The 16,382-nt window shown below is 44.4% G+C and overlaps 1 protein-coding gene across 1 annotated transcript in view; it reads left to right on the top strand.

Annotated features, from left to right (window-relative positions):
* CLSPN (claspin) overlaps positions 1-16,382 on the top strand; it is a 699,079-nt gene that overhangs the window by 71,242 nt on the left and 611,455 nt on the right. The window contains exon 6 of the mRNA XM_044059962.1: positions 12,539-13,185. Coding sequence (XP_043915897.1) covers positions 12,539-13,185 — 647 coding nt within the window. The remainder of the gene's footprint in view (positions 1-12,538; positions 13,186-16,382) is intronic.

The following is a 16,382-nucleotide window of genomic DNA, read 5'->3' as shown; positions in this document are numbered from 1 at the left end:
CCGAGTTGGCCACTTAGCAAAGCTTTGCATCTAGGAGAAGCTCGAGACCAACCTACCTCCCACAATTCCCTCTGCCTCTACCTCAAATCTAGTTTGCCGCTGCAACCGATCGCATCGTTTTTGAAGAGCTCAGACCAACTTGGGAAGATAAGCTAAATTATTACCTTTTTTCTTCTAAAAAAATCTTTTGATCCTTTTAGGATTTTGAAATTACTGTGTGTGTGTGTGGGTCTAGTCATCCTTTGGCTACTTTCTTATATATAATTTAGTTGTGTATATATAAAGTTTAGTTCCTTAGGGCCTACCCCACCTTCTTACTGGACTAGGATTGGTAATTAGAATTTTTATTGCTGTGTCTGTGTACTTACTTCTAACCTTTTTGACAGTGTTATTGGATATTGTACAGGGGTTTTTCTTACAAATATGTCTGAAAAAGCCAAGTTGGGATTTAAGAGGTGTCAGTGTGGGCAAAAGATGTCTGTCACTGACAACCATAGCTCCTGTGTCTACTGTCTTGGCCCTCTCCATCTACAAGAAGACTGTTCTATTTGTCATTCTTTTAGTGGAAGGGTCATGACAGATAGACGCAGGAAGCTTATGGATAGAGGTCTTTTGAAGCCTGCCTTTCAAGAGGCGCTTGACAAGTCAGACCAGGCTTCTAAGTCCTCGAAGGAGTCGAAGACATCGGAGCCCAGGTCATCGGCTCCGAGTTCTTCGTTTAAGGTTCGTTCACCGGTTCCACAGGCTTCGGGGCCGAGTGTCGAACTTCTTACTGTCACCGAGCCTCGAGTCTTGGAACCGGTGACGGAGCTTCCACCTCCTGCTTTATTGAGGTCGGCACCGTCCTCGGTTCCTTCAACCCGGTCTTCCAGGCCCCTCTCCGACACTGACGTAGATCGTGTAGTGCAGAAGTTAATGGAGAACACGGCCCTGTCCAAGCTCATTTCAGTCTCCTCCCAATTGGTGTCGAGACTCGAAGGCCTTCCCTTATCTCCATCTGATCCTCCTCCGAGGCCTACCCAGCTTTCGGAGCCGGGAGATGTTGATCTACTGATAGTGGAGCCCTTGGTGCCGGAACCGTCCCTTCCTCTGCCGGCACCGTTGACCTCGACTCCGTCGGAACCGTTAGCGGACTCGCAGAGCCGACTATCTATCCTTGGCTCCGGGACAGAGAGTCGAACCGATGTTTCGGTGCCGACTCTCCCCCTCGTTGCCTCTGCACGGATCACTTCGGCTCCGTCCTCGGGGTCGATACCCTTGGCCTCCGCGTCAGAGATTCTTCCGCGTTCTTCGGAACCAGGGGATTCCTCGGCTCGGGGTCCGGGGGCCTTCAACCTCATGAGGAAGGTATTGTCTTCTCAGACAACCACGTCAGCAGAAGCAACTTCTCCCTCCCATAAAGGTCCGTTGTCTACTTCTGCACCCACGACTGCACATAAGCGTAGAGCACCAGTGTCTCAGCCACTCCCAGAGGGAGCCCCTTCTTCCTCGGAGGCCTCATCGGATGCCCCTCCCGATGACGTTCCGAGGAAAAAGTTGTGTAAGAGGAGGCACTTAGATTCTCCACAAGAATCTTTAACATCGGATACTGACTTAGATGAGTCAGAAGGGTCCCCAAAATCACCCTCAGAGGATGTCTCCTTTGCTGACATCCTGATGATCCTGAAGCAGAGAGGTGATTGGCAGGCCCTACCCCCTTCTGAGGATGAGTCGGTTCTGCTGAAGGCATTTGGTGCTCACCCTTCCTCCTCCTGGGTCACTCCGCCCTTCGAGTTAATGGAATTAATTGCTCGAAGGGCGTGGGAGGCACCTGACACAGTGAAGCCAGTTCCCAGGAAACCCAGCAAATATATAACTGTCCCTCAGGACAAGTCATACCTTACTAAGGGAGTTCCAGTGGACGATATGGTGGTGGCCGCAGCCACTAAAAAGGAGATGTCTGAATCTTCCTCATCTGTCGATCCCCCTAACAGAGACTCAAGGGCCATGGACAGATATGGGAAGCGCATTTTCAGTTCAGCGACTTTTTCCATGCGATCGCTGAACTACTTGACACACTTCACACGATTACAGAGGGATCTAGTCAAGGAGTTGGGAGATACTCTCCAGGGTAATACAGATGCTGCTGTCTCGGATAAGGTTACAGCACAGCTCAATACCCTTACGTCTATTGTGAACTCGTCCATGAGGCTCATCTCGTATGCGGCCGAAGGGTCAAGTAGGGCTGCAGCTTCAGCGATTGCTCTTCGTAGACAATCCTGGATGCGGCTGTGCTCCTTTGCGGAAGCCTTCAAGTCTTCCTTTACTAACGCCCCCTGCCACTCTTTTTGGCCCCAAAGTAAAGGAGACCCTAACCCGGTGTGAGCAGGAGGGAAAGACTCCTGTCTGCTGTCTGAGTCCGTTTTTCCACCCTATCCAGACCGTACCCCAAAGGGCAACTAGGTGGAAAGGTGTGGTTTCGTAAACCCCAGGGTTCTTTCCCAGGTGCACAGGGTGATTCCCCCTCCAGAGGCAGAGGAGGGAGCAGAAATGGAAGACGCCGCCCTGGCGGCAGAGGGGGGTCTGCAGAACCAAGGTGACAGGGATACCGTCCCTGGGAAGCCTTTCCAGCACTCTTGAGAGGAGGCCCGACTGTCCTGCTTTGGAGGCAGTTGGGGGTCGCTTGGCTTTATACCCTCAGGCCTGCCAAAGCCTTACTTCAGACAATTGGGTAAAAAGCATTATTACCAGAGGTTACAAAATTCCCTTTGTATTTCCCCCATTACCACAAAAAAGGTTCCCAGATGTACCACCCCATCTGCGAAAACCTGCAGCTATAGAAATCTCAAAGCTGCTAGAAAAAAAAGAGTCATCCAACTAGTCCCGGCGGACCAAAGAGGATCCAGAACTTACTCAAGGTTCTTTTTAGTTCCAAAAAAGACAGGGGGCTGGAGGCCAATCCTAGACCTAAGCAATCTCAATTCATTTGTGAAGAAAGAAAAGTTCCGGATGGTCACGCTTCAATCGATCCTTCCGTTTTTACAGAAGGACGACTGGATGTGCTCAATAGATCTCAGGGACGCCTACTACCACATCAAAATGGCCAGAGTGTCCAGAGATCACCTGCGCTTCCGGCTGGGAGCCAGCCACTTTCAGTATCGAGCCCTGCCCTTTGGCCTAACCTCAGCCCCCAGGGTTTTCACTAAATGCATGGCAGTGGTAGCGTCTCACTTGAGACGCCTAGGATTCCGGGTGTTTCCGTATCTGGACGACTGGCTCTTTACTGCCACCACCGAGCGTCAACTAATACAGGCCAGGGACTACACAATCAGCCTTTGCTCCGTTAGGGATTTCGATAAATTTTGAAAAATCTGCGTTACAGCCCTCGCAGCATATTTCATTTATAGGCGCAGCTCTAGATACCCGTTCTATGCTACTAAAACTACCTCTCACAAGAATAGCTTCCCTTCAAGATCACGTATCTCTCCTGCTATTGGCCAAAAAGTCCCCAGCCAATCTAGTTCTGAAAGTCTTAGGGCTCATGTCAGCTTCCCTCATTGCAGTTCCCATGGGGAGGCTACACATGAGAGTTCTCCAATGGCTGCTGTTCGCACAGTGGTCGTTCCAACAGTTACCGCTGACACACGAGATTCACATAACGAACACTTGCAAAGCACACCTGTCTTGGTGGTTACAGAATCACAACTTCATCAGCGGTCGACCGTTTATATTACCCAAACCAACAGCCACAGTGACCATGGACGCTTCCATGATAGGGTGGGGGGGCATCTTTCAGGGACAGACAGTCCAAGGCGAATGGTCCAACTTGGAGTACAACCTGCACATAAATGTTCTAGAGATGAGGGCGGTGTTTCTAGCGTTGCAACACTTCTCCCCCCTTCTACCTCTAGGGACAATTGCAGTACAGACGGACAACATGTCCGTAGTCTGGTACATAAACAAACAGGGAGGAACCAAGTCTTACCAGTTGTGCAGAGAGGCCATGAGAATTTGGCAATGGGCAGAATCCACGGGTCGCTTTCTAGTAGCAATGCACATCCCGGGGTTATCCAACGTCCTAGCGGACAGGTTGAGCAGAGCCATTCTGTTACCTCACGAATGGTCCCTCAATCAGAAAGTGGCGGAAAGGATTTTCCACAAATGGGGCCAGCCTTGCTGCGATCTGTTCGCGTCTCCAATGAATGCCAAATGCAGAAGCTACTTTGCCCTTTTACCCCCTCCAGGGGATGTCCCCAGGGACGCTCTGATTCACGATTGGCCCCCGGGTCTCCTATACGCGTTTCCTCTACCATTGATCCCGAAGTTTCTTCAGAAAGCCAAAGACCAGGAGAGGACTATAATTCTCATTGCCCCATTCTGGCCTTGACAGATTTGGTTCCCCTTTGTTCAAGTCCATCAAATGCAGGAGCCCTGGATTCTGGACCCAGTGCCAGATCTGCTGACTCATTCGTCAGGAGCTCCTCACCCGTCGCTTCTATCCCTCAAGTTAGCAGCCTGGCTGCTCCGCTTCCCTACTTAGCCAGGTCTGAACTTCTTTCTCCGGCGGTTCAGAACATTCTGGTCGCCTCTCATAAGGCTTCCACTACTAAGATCTATTCTAGTAAGTGGAAACGTTTCATCTACTGGGCGACTTCACAGCATTTGGATCCTTTAGTAGCCCCCCTAAACAAGATTTTGGAATTTCTGTCCATTCTGTTTCACCAAGGAGCATCTACTGCCACTTTTAAAAGTTCAGTTGGCCGCTATTTCCAACTTCCACATAGGAGAAAACTGAGTCCCTATTATGGCTCATAGGCTTTGTAAGGCCTTCATGAAAGGGTCTTTTCATCTCAGACCAACAGTTAGATCACCTACAGCTCCTTGGAATCTAAATTTACTTTTGTCCCAGTTAATTTTACCACCCTTTGAACCAGCTTCTTCCTGTTCCTTAAAGTTCTTGTCCTGGAAAACTCTTTTCCTGGTAGCTATCACCTCAGCCAGACGAGTGTCAGAACTTCAGGCACTTACCATAAAACAGCCGTATTTAATATTTCACCCTGACAGGGTATCATTACGCACCAACCCTTCCTTTCTCCCTAAGGTTTGTTCGGTTAACAACATTAATCAATCCATTGAGCTTCCTACATTTTTCAAAAACCACTCCAACAAGCTGGAATATGTTACACAAATTGGATGTTAATAGACAACTCAGATTCTACCTGGATAGAACTAAGGACCATAGAAAAGTGGACCAACTCTTTATAGCCTTTGCGGACAACAAAAAGGGCATGGCAGTGACTAAGTGCACACTTTCTAAATGACTAACTGATTGTATAACCTTCGTGTATTCTGCTTCAAATCAAATTTTCCCACCAAACCAAAGGGACATTCTACTAGGTCAGTTTTCACATCTCTGGCACATGCGGCTCGTCTGCCGTTGGACACAATTTGTGCAGCCGCCACTTGGTCTAAACCGCATACATTCATCACTCATTATAAAGTTGATAAGACTTCCAGGGATAGAGCATCTTTTGGTTCCACTGTGCTCAGGAACATTCTTCCGTGAGTCACTCAGGGTAACGGTGCCCATGTGTAAGAACAAACGGCGAGATTGAACACTCTCACATAAAGAAGTTATGTCCTTACCATAACGTTCCATGTGGAGTGTTCATCTCGCCTTTGTTCTTACATTCCCACCCTCCCACCCCAAGGTCTGGAAGAACGTACGGATTTAGAAGTCTGGTCTGTTTGTCTCCCACTAGTGGTCTCTCTGTTGTTTCTACTGGCTTGAGCTGGTTTACGATCCTTAGGTATACTTATGTATTCCTTTATGGTTCATTACCTTGTTATTGCTGGATCTGGTATTGTTTTGCAAACTAGATCTGAGGTAGAGGCAGAGGGAATTGTGGGAGGTAGGTTGGTCTCGAGCTTCTCCTAGATGCAAAGCTTTGCTAAGCGGCCGACTCTGAGCCGAGGATCGGCTCCGACACCCATGTGTAAGAACAAAGGCGAGATGAACACTCCACATGGAACATTATGGTAAGGACATAACTTCTTTTTTTTTTACTTTGGCCGTCTGTTGTTAGGCCTTGTATTCAACCAAGAAAAGCAAAACCCGACAAAAACAAGTCCAAAAACTCAAAGGCTACGTCGGAGGCAGAAAACACCAGGCAAAAATATAGGCAGAAGTGTAATAAACACTGAACAATCAAACACATTAAGGTCAATACTTTCCTCATTCGTAAATTGTAGTCAGCAATGTCCATAATAACAAGACCCCCCCCCCCTCCCTTATCGGGTTTTAACACTCGAAGGGGTAAGGATCTCAGTTGGTTCAACTTTGAATGTTCTAAATGGCTTACATTCAACACGTCTCCCTTTTGGCGTGTTTTAACCAAATCCCTCCGTTCTAGTTCACACAAAGATTCAAACACTAATAACCAAGGGTGAACAGGGGGGGGGGGGGGTTAAAGGTGCCCTCAAGTCGCTACTTCCTATACAGTTGTTTCCATACATAAATTTTAAATTTAGTTTACATATAAACATTTTCAGGTCTACTAAAGTCATCGGCATGTTACACCTGGTAGTCGGAACAAAAGTTAGGCCTTTTGAAAAGAGTTCAGCTAACAAAGGGTCTATATCAAACCTGGAAAAATTGAAGATATTAAAATCACTTGTGTGGTTAACCAGTTTTACAAAAGGGCTGTTCTTGTTTTCAGTATCCAAGCCAGGGTCGATTACCTCTTCTTCTGTTGGTGTTGCGATTGTTGAAATTCTTGGTCGCCCCCGTTGTGTTGTAGACCCTCAAGAGTTCTGGTCTACCTCCTGGTGAAAAACCTGTTGCTCATTTGGCTGTTGGCCATTCACATTAACCCGGTTAGTGCTGGTAGAGGGATGAGGTCTCCCCACCTCACCGTCACCTGTGGAGTTTGTGTTGCCCAACCGCTGATCAAAAGCATTTGCAACAGAGTTATTTACTGCACATCTGCCATCAAAGTTGTCCATCAATGTACGCTGGCCATTCACATTTCTAGATGGTGGGGGGTGTGGAAGGATAAGCCACCTCATTTTTATAATCAGACAGGTCGCAATTAAGCTTTTTCATTTTAATGTCCATATTTTTCAACATTTGCTGATCAATTGAGCTGAAAATCCTCTTATAGTCGTAGTTGTTTCCTCAACAACTCCAAAAACTCGAAAAAGGCTATGTTGGAGGCAGAAAACACCAGGTAAAAATTTAGGCAGAAATTTAATAAATTGCTACATTCTTCAAAGTATCCCACTTCTAACTACAGTTACCTCACCTTAAAAAGTTTCTTGTCAAAAGCCCGCTAGTTTAGTTGCAAGCGTTTCCCTTCCTCCAGCTGGTGGCTCCTGAAGAATGGACCCAACAGGTCTTTTAAAGGTTGGCCCCACTGATGAGGGAGGGGGACTCATTAATATGGGCATTGCTGACTATAATTTACGAATGAAGAAAGTATTGACCTTAATGTGTTTCTGACTGTTCGGTGTTTATTAAATTTCTGCCTCCGACGTAGCCTTTTTTCGAGTTTTTGGAGTCAGGCCTTATATTCCCTTTCCCGGCTTGTGTTAATCTGTAGTTACCTTAGTGGAATAATTTGTTTACTTTAGAAGTGCACTTTCCGTAGTAGTGTTACAGGTCATTTAACTTAGAGAATTGTAACATGGCTTGTTTAAGCTAGAGGGCTTAGTCTTTGTCTTCTCTGTTTGTTTTTGGTCAGGACGCATTTAAGTTAAAAGGCTTTTTCAATGTCCCCCCTTCGTGTGTTCCGTTTCCTACATAGCTTGACCCGTTTAAGTTAGAGCGTCCAACTTACAAAAAAAAAAAATTTCTTTTTTTGTAGATGGCTTAAAAATGTCTGGCAAGGAATCCAAGCCAATGGGCTTTAAAAGTGTGACAAATGTAAAAAAAAAAAAAAAAAAAAAAATACCCCTTAGCATTAAACACACTTTGTGTTTATTGTCTTGGGGCTGTTCTTCTCCAGGAGTCGTGCTCCATTTGTCATGCCTTTAATCATACAGCACTCCTGGAGAAAAATAAATTGACCCTAAAAGATCTTCTAAAAAAACCCCTTCTCTGAGGCACTGGAAGAAGGTTTGGACTCATTTAAATATGATAAATCTCCCTCTTCTAAATCTGACAAATCAGACAAATATGGAAAAAGGCCTTCCTCTTCTACTTCATTAGATCCGACATAAAACCCTTAGACTATCCTCCTCCGATCTGAAGGCTACTGGATCAGACAAAGCTTCATCGGCTCCAACAACTTCTTGCTCGGCGCCTGTTGAGTTTGAACATAGGAGCCGGTCTCTGATCTTGGAACCTATCTCCCCTATTCTAAGATCTCCTATAGTACAAAGGACAAAATCTCCCAATCCTTCAACCCAGTCTTTGAGGAGCCTCTCTGATGATGCGGATCGTGTGGTACAGGAAGCTCTTACAGGCACCAGTGCTGGCCAAATTACTGTTTGGATCCTATCTCCAGGGCTTCGGATCCTATGACATCCATCTCCTCTGCTCCAAGTTCTTTGCTGACCTAACCTCTGGCTTCGGAGTCAGAAGGTCTGGAATTGGTATTAGTGGAACTGTTGGCTCTGAGACCTACCACGGGTTCTACTGATCCGACCATGGCTCAGGCATCCTCTGCTCCTTTGGAGCTGGAGGAGTCTGGAAGCTGACATACTCAAGTCTAATCTGGGGGGGGGGGGTGAGTCTGATTGGACAGCTGTTGTATCCGACTTTGCCTCTCGGGGGCCTTGTCTCTAGGGAGTTTGGCTCCTACTTCAGCTTTGGGTCCATTGTCTTTGGTTCCTGGGGGGTCCTTCGATTTCTTTGGATCCAGGGATATCCTCCAGTCAGAGACGGTGGGCCCTTGAGGTAATGAGAGTACTGTCTCTACAAATAGGTCCACAGTCCTCTCCAGATATTCCTCCCTCTAGAGCTTCGGTGCCTGCCTCTATACCCCTGCATCCACAGGGATGCAGAGATCCTAGGTCTTAGGATGCCCCACAGGGCACCCCTCATACTTCCGAAACTTCCCCAGAGTATCCTTCTGAGGAGGTCCCTCGGAAGAGACTGTGCAAGAGGAAGCACTTGGACTCCCCAGAGGAGTCCATCACTTCCAATACGGACCTCAGTGATGCTGAAGGGTCCCCATGGTCACCTCCTGATAATCTCTCTCTTGGAGACATACTGGAAATGCTAAAGCAGAGAGGTGGCTGGAAGTCCAATAATCCTTTGGCGGAGGAGTCCATATACCTGATGGCTTTCGGCTCTCTCCCTTGCATCTCTTGGGTGTCTCCGCCTTTCGATGAGCTTATGGACCTGGTTTCTCAAAAGGCATGGGAGTCCCCAGATTCCGTGGAACCTATTCCTAGGAGGCCAAACAAATTTATTACATCCCCCTATGACAAATCTTTTCTAACAAAGGGAGGAGTCCTAGGTGACGCTATAGTCGGTGGTGGCCACTAAGAAGGAACTCTCAGACTACATCTGTCCATTCCCTGAACAAGGAGTCTAGGACTATGGACAGATACAGAAAGTGCATTTTTTCTTCAGCGGCTTTTTCTTTCGGATCGCTGAACTTGCCTTGCTCATTTTATGAGACTGCAGATGGATCTCCTGAAAGAGCTAGAAGATGCCCTCCAAGGTTCAGTAGCTGAAGGGGTTGCTGACTAAGTATCTTCTCAGCTTGTTTCCTTAAATTCAGTTGTCAATGCCTCCATGAAACTCCTTTCTTATGCAGCAGTTCTGGAATTTCCCTAAGGAGACATTCTTGGATGCATTTATGTGACTTAGCTGAACCCTTTAAGTCTTCCTTTGTAAATGCCCCATTTGATGGCTTGTCCTTGTTTGGGCCTAAGGTAAAGGACACACCAGATGTGAACAGGAAGGAAAGACTCTGCCATAGAAGTCCATTTTTCCATGCCTACTAGACTATATCCCAAAGGTCAGAGAGGTAGTGGTAAAATGTGGTTCTGGAAATCCGAGATCTTTTCAAGACACACATGGTGAACCTTTTCCCAGAGGCAGAGGGGGAAGTAATAATGGAAGATGTCGACCTCGCGGCAGAGGGGGGTCTGCAAAATCAGGGCGACAGAGAATCTTTCTTTGGTAGGCAGTTTCAGTGCTCCTGAAAGTAGGCCTGACTGTTCAACTCTGGAGGCAGTCGGGGGTCACTTATCATTGTACCCAAAAGCGTGGCAACAAGTAACAAAAGAAAAATGGGTGCAAAGCATCATATCTAGGGGTTCCACCATCCCTTTTTCTCTTCCCATCCCAAAGATGATAAAAGTTCCAGACGTTCCACCCAGTCAAAAGGAACAGACACCTCTAGCAATTCAAAAGTTGCTAGATAGTCATCCAGCAAGTCCTTACAGACCAAGTAGGATCCAGAACTTGTTCAAGATTCGTTTTAGTTCCAAAGAAAAGAGGGGACTGGAGACCAGTTGTGGATCTCAACATTCTAAAGAAATCAGTAAAAAAGACCAAGTTCTGGATGGTGACACTGCAGTCGATACTCCCATTCCTGGGAAAAGACAATTAGATGTGCTCTATAGATCTCTAGGATGCGTACTACCACATAAAAATGGACAGGCGATCCAGGAGACACATGCGCTTTCGGCTGGGAGCCAGTCACTACCAATTTTGAGCTCTGCCCTTTGGCCTTACTACAGCCCCCAGTATGTTCACCAAATGTATGGCAGTAGTAGTGGCTCACTTGAGACGTCTAGGATTCCGGGTGTTTCCATACTTTGACTGGCTCTTAACAGCCACAACCAGGCATCTTCTAATCAAGGCCGGAGATACAACCATGCAACTCTAGTGCCGCCTAGGGATTACCATAAAACTACAAAAAATCTGCCTTGGTGCCTTCTCAGTACGTGGTATTTATAGGATCAGAATTAGTCAACACAAATAGCAGTGAAACTTCCACCAGTAAGGATTCAGTCGCTAATGTACCATGTGAGATGTCTCTTAAGAAGGAATAATGCCCAAGCAAAGACTGTCCTCAAAGCTCTAGGGATCATGGCAGCAGCGGTAGTTTTGGTTCCCCTAGAATGTCTGCACATGAGGATTCTTCAGTGGTTGTTATCCACTCTGGTCAATGCAAGAGCTGCTGATGTCTCACAAAATCATAGCAGAAACTTGCAGGAAGAATCTTCGAAGGTGGCTACACTCATCTCAAGTAACTGTAGGTCGACTGTCACAACAGGCCTCCTCACACACCTCTGACTTCTTTTGCTTATGATGCATTATCATTTTCCTTCTTGTTTCTGTGCATGCACATGTTAGGAAACAATATTACTCTTCACCTTCTGATTTTTTCCCTTGGTACTTAACATGTATAATGGAAGGAAAATATCAGCCCTGTCTTAGTGGTCCTGCAGTTGTTAGCAGGGGTGTGAACTAACTGGGAAAAGTCAACCAGAGAGCAATTAGTGTTGTGCCCCCCCCCCCCCCCCCACAGTGACAGCTGGTGTATAGGCTTGCTTGCCTGAGTGCCTACACTGCCTTCTTTTATGCGTGTACCCACTGTTACACATGTGTGAAGGCGGCTGACTTTTACATTGTGCTTGACGGTACTAACTGTAGTCTATCGCTCCATGGTTTTGAAGGGTAGAGACATATCTGTGTACAGGTGACCTGAGTTTGAATAGCAGCTATGATGCATGTAGGTAATGGAGGGTGGGAGTTAGCGATCACTGTTTGCTCAGCTTTTCTGAGGTAGGGAGGCAGTTCTGCCATACAACATGGCTGACACCTAATGGAAGCATCAAGTGTCTGTCTGTCTAGTCCACACTGCCATATGCAAGTTGCACTGAGCTGAAAGGAACCCTAAGAGGGCAGCTGTCGTGGAGCTTGGAGATGCCACCACAGGGGAAGGGGGTGCTTCTTCAACGAAGAATGTAGGCCACCCCACAGGACTAGCAAGGTTGGCCTGCTCGCTACCATTTGACTCTTTCCTCGAGTAGAAGAGCTCATGGCTGGAACAAATAGGCCGTAGGGATCTCAACTGCCCAGGATTCCTTAGCTTCCACAACCTAGGATCAAATGGGATGATTGAGTGCAGGTAAAGGTATGATCAGGCTTGGTCCCATAGGCATGCAAGCTACTATGCTTGCTGCCTTAATCTTCTCTTTCCCCTGAATCCTGGAGTTGCTAGTGTTTCAGTAGGCTAGGCCACTTGTCTTGTCCAGGTGGACAACCTGGTGTTCATCTTTTTAATCCTAACTTTTGTCACTGGCTTCTTCAGTGCTTGGGTCACTTGCTAATCCCATATAGTTTGGGTTGCAGTCAGGACTTTATTGCTTTATGCTGTGAAGCTGCCCAATGGTGTAGAAGTTTGAAATGCATAATGGGGTGGCAGAGTTGCTTGTTTTTAGTCATATTACTTTGGAGCATTGAGTGGTTTTTATTCATTATATATGAATTCTCGAATTCAGTGCTACCTCCTGTTTTTTTTATGGATGTATAAATGCACAGATCTTTGTCTACTAGTTATTCCCCTTATGTAATTATTTTGTCTGTTTTTAGATCTACCAAGTACCAACCAACTGTTCTAGAAGAAAACGCAGCTAGTTTACCAGGAAGTGGGAAAGATGATTGTCATTTGCAATCTGACCAGCCCAGCGTTGCAGAGAACCTTTTAGTGGAGAGCACTTTGACCAAGGGACAGGTAGCTGCTGTGTCTGAAAGTGCTGCTGCACCTTGTGAGGAGCTCAGAGAGGAGAGTGTAGAACTGACTGACAGTAATGTCGATGGAAACGATGAGAGAAAGGAGCAAATCCCAGAGTCTGGAAACGATGAGAGAAAGGAGCAAATCCCAGAGTCTGAAAACAGTGACGATATGCTTGTTTTGAGATTGGATTCTAATTCATGCAGTGTTGAACAAACTATGGATACAGCTGTGGGGGGTTCCAGTGCTGAAATGGTGTCTGAAATTGCTGATATAAGCACTGACCGAAATAAAATTGAGGTAACTAATAATCTATTGGAAACAAACACAGGAAGAGAGAAGCCACATGACCAAATTGAGAAGTCTGAGGTGATTTTACCAGTAAAGCAAAAGAAATCAAAGTTCGATAAGCTCAGAGAGCTAGGAGTGGATCTATCTTTAAAGCCTAGACTTAACCCTGATGAAGGATCTTTTATAAATCTGGAAGAGCCTAAAGTGAACAATGGTGAGTTCTCATTTCACTACTTTGTTACATGTTAATTTTTTTTATTTTTGTGTTTAGGTAACCAGAAGGTAATTAAGAATTTCCATAGCAGTCTTTCCTGCTACTTAGCCATAGTATTGTATTGTATTGTGTTTGTGTGTGCATGTGCTTGTGTGCATGTTTGTGTGTGCGTGCGCGTCTTTGTGTGTGTTTGTGTGCGCGTGTGTGTATTTTGTTTTTGAACTCTGCAGACTATGGCTTTTTATGTTATCACATATTTGAAATAGTTTGCCCAGACTCATTAGTTGTTAGCTGCTGTCAGAAATGTGTAAGTTTATGAAATAAAAAAAAATGTACATTTCAAAAAACACAACTGAAATGAGGTGCTGAGAAGACTTCTGAAGTGATTCCAGTGAATATGATTTTCTCCCAACAGGTTCTATTTGATAGAACAAGGTTTTATCTGTCTAATACAAGTCCATCTCAACATGTTTAGCCTTTAAGGAATGTGGTTAATGCCATGGTCTGCACTTCCTTCCTTGTTGCTCACACTGTTCAGTTAGTTCTTTAAGACATCTCTGCAGGAAATTAACTTTTTGATGCTGAAGAGAATCTGAGCATGACCCACTCAGAGGATCTTGACTGTTGTGGTCATTTCCTGAAGAGAGAGCATCACTCAAGTCACTTCTTCCTTTGGCCCCTAGATGATGATCCCATCTCTTTAAGTCCTTGCTTTACCAATATTGTTAGTTGCAGATGTTTCCTAAAACTAGAGACCACCATTGCTTGTCATTAATGAGATACTGTATTTCTGTGGGACCTGAAAATTATGGTGAACAGTGTTTCCAATATTCCATTTAATCCTTTATTTCTTGGAGTACTTTGTTCATGGTGACCATCAACTTTGCCTGTCACACTTTGATGCTTCAGTGTTTTGGAAACTATATTTTCTGAAATAGAATTCTAATTTTAGAGTTAACATGCAAGTCAACATGCAAGTCTCAGTGTAAATATTCTTTTATCTGCAGATATCGCCCATTAGTATGCCACACAGCTTCATTGTTGTGTTTTAAAGATTTGGTTACCTTTACATCTCCATAGATTTCACATTGGGGTTTTTGCACAAGTCTGATTGCTTGTATTGTTCTGATGCAATCCTCCTGTCGTATAATTCCATGTTGCAGTGCATCTAGATGTAGCTGTTTATGTACTTTTTATAACTATGTTGCTGGTTTTTGCAGTGGTTGCAAAGGATCTTTTGACCAGTTCTTGCATCGAGTTATCAAATCGAAAACTAAAAGTAAAAGAAGTAGAGCACAATATCTTCATTTTACAATGATCAAGTGTCCCCGAGACGTGATCCAGTGTTTCCTGTGGAAGGTTTTCTTGAAGCAGTCTTTCAATCTTCTAATTTTATTTGCAACTTTAGAAATATTGGGGGTATTCTTTCACATTTTGGTGTGCACTGGTAGCTTGGGTGTTAGTTTAAAGGTAGTACATGAATTTAGGAAGCTGGACCATTTTTATGTCTTTAACAGAGTCAAGGTCTTGTAGTTACCAAGCAGGCAGTCACTAAGTGGATTGTCAGTAGCGCTGTTTTTGCTCCTATTTGGTCATTTGCCCTTTTAATAATTTTGCAGAGTCCTCTACATTAAAGGGGTGTCAGCCTCATGTTTGCTCTAAAAATGTCACAATTACTGACATTTATGCAGCTGCTACATGGTCTTGAGTACACATTTTTAAACAAACGTATTGTCTTGACTGCAACTTGGTCAGGATACCTTTGGGAGTCTTTTATACTGTTATACAAGAGTAGGCTATCTGTGTGCTTGGCTGGGATGATCAGTCAGTTTCACTCTGGTTATACTAGGTGTGATTCAAACGCACCTAGAACCCACCAGAAAAGGCCCTTGACACTAGCTATAATGCACACCGTTGTATTATAGGGTCTGAACTTTATTGGTTGGGAATACCATCCTAGTGTCTTATTGCAGATTTTGGTTTTTTTTTTCCACCATCAGTCGTTACTGTTTGGAGGTCCTTTAAATTGGGCAAATAATATGTTCTTTTATAATTTTAATAATGTGATGGTAGCTCTGGATTGTTATTTTTTGGATTTGTAGGAGGCTGCTTGCTGGTGGCTAGGAGAACTTGTGGGCCCTGGGCAGGTGTGCAGTCAAGACAGAAAGTTGCATAATAGTGTGAATGTTGAGTACGTAGACTTTGAGCACAACATTTTGCTGAAAAATGCTGAATTCTGGTTAGTAAATTAATATCCAATCTAGGAGTTTAAGTAGAGACCTATAGTCTGTCATCTAAAAGGGTAAGAATGTATCAACTCCACGTTTTTTAGTACTACACAGTCATTCCTTATCACATTTATATTTCCTTTATTTTAACCTTTTTATGGAGTAATATAAAAAGTCCTGTAATCTTGTTTTCTTGTTGGGTGTGCTTCTTTGTTTGGTGGTGTTTGGAATTTGAATTGCTGGCATACCCAGACCTGGTTCAGAAAAAATCGACTATTTTTGTAGTATTCCAACAGTCTTTGCAAGTAAAATTATTGTTCTTTACTCTTATCTGATTCATGACAAATTTTAGTTTATTTTTTCTTCCATCTATTTTCTTTCATTTGCCTCACATTGTGTGTTTGAAAATTGTTCCACAATAGTTTTTTATATAATTAACATTCACAGCAAATACTAGCCTTTTTGTCATTTACTCACAAGATTACTTGTGTGAAGTATAGCTCAACCTTATCTATTTTTCTCTCTCAAATCCTACATTTTAGGGCTTTAGATATTTTTTTTCATCCTTCAGATGGACATTGCATACCTCACATAGGTAAACGCTGTAGGATCATTTGTAACTCTGCTTTAACTGTTCCACCGCTCTCATTTTTGCAAACTGTCTTAAGATTCATATATTTGTTACTAAATTCCTTACTTAAACTCTGCATTTCATATCTTTTACCTTGCTTTCCAAATCTCGTATTCTTTATTTTCAAATCATCGCCTTAATTTTTCTTTAAAGTTTTTTTCTCTGTTTTGCATCTTCGGCTGTTAGTGTGTGATCTGCAAGTGTTAAAATTTGAGAAGCATAAATTTGTCATTCCATCCTTTATCTGTTCTATCCTTGCTTCTTTCACAGCGCATGAACTGCAAAGGGTGCTGAGAACATCATTGTTTTATGCTTACATTTTTAGTTGTCTGCATGTT

Source organism: Protopterus annectens, chromosome 1.part2 (assembly GCF_019279795.1).
Source record: "Protopterus annectens isolate FY-2018-M chromosome 1.part2, PAN1.0, whole genome shotgun sequence".
Taxonomy (NCBI): domain Eukaryota; kingdom Metazoa; phylum Chordata; order Ceratodontiformes; family Protopteridae; genus Protopterus; species Protopterus annectens.
The sequence above is the reverse complement of the archived record's forward strand: the minus strand, read 5'-3'. Positions and strand labels throughout refer to the sequence as shown.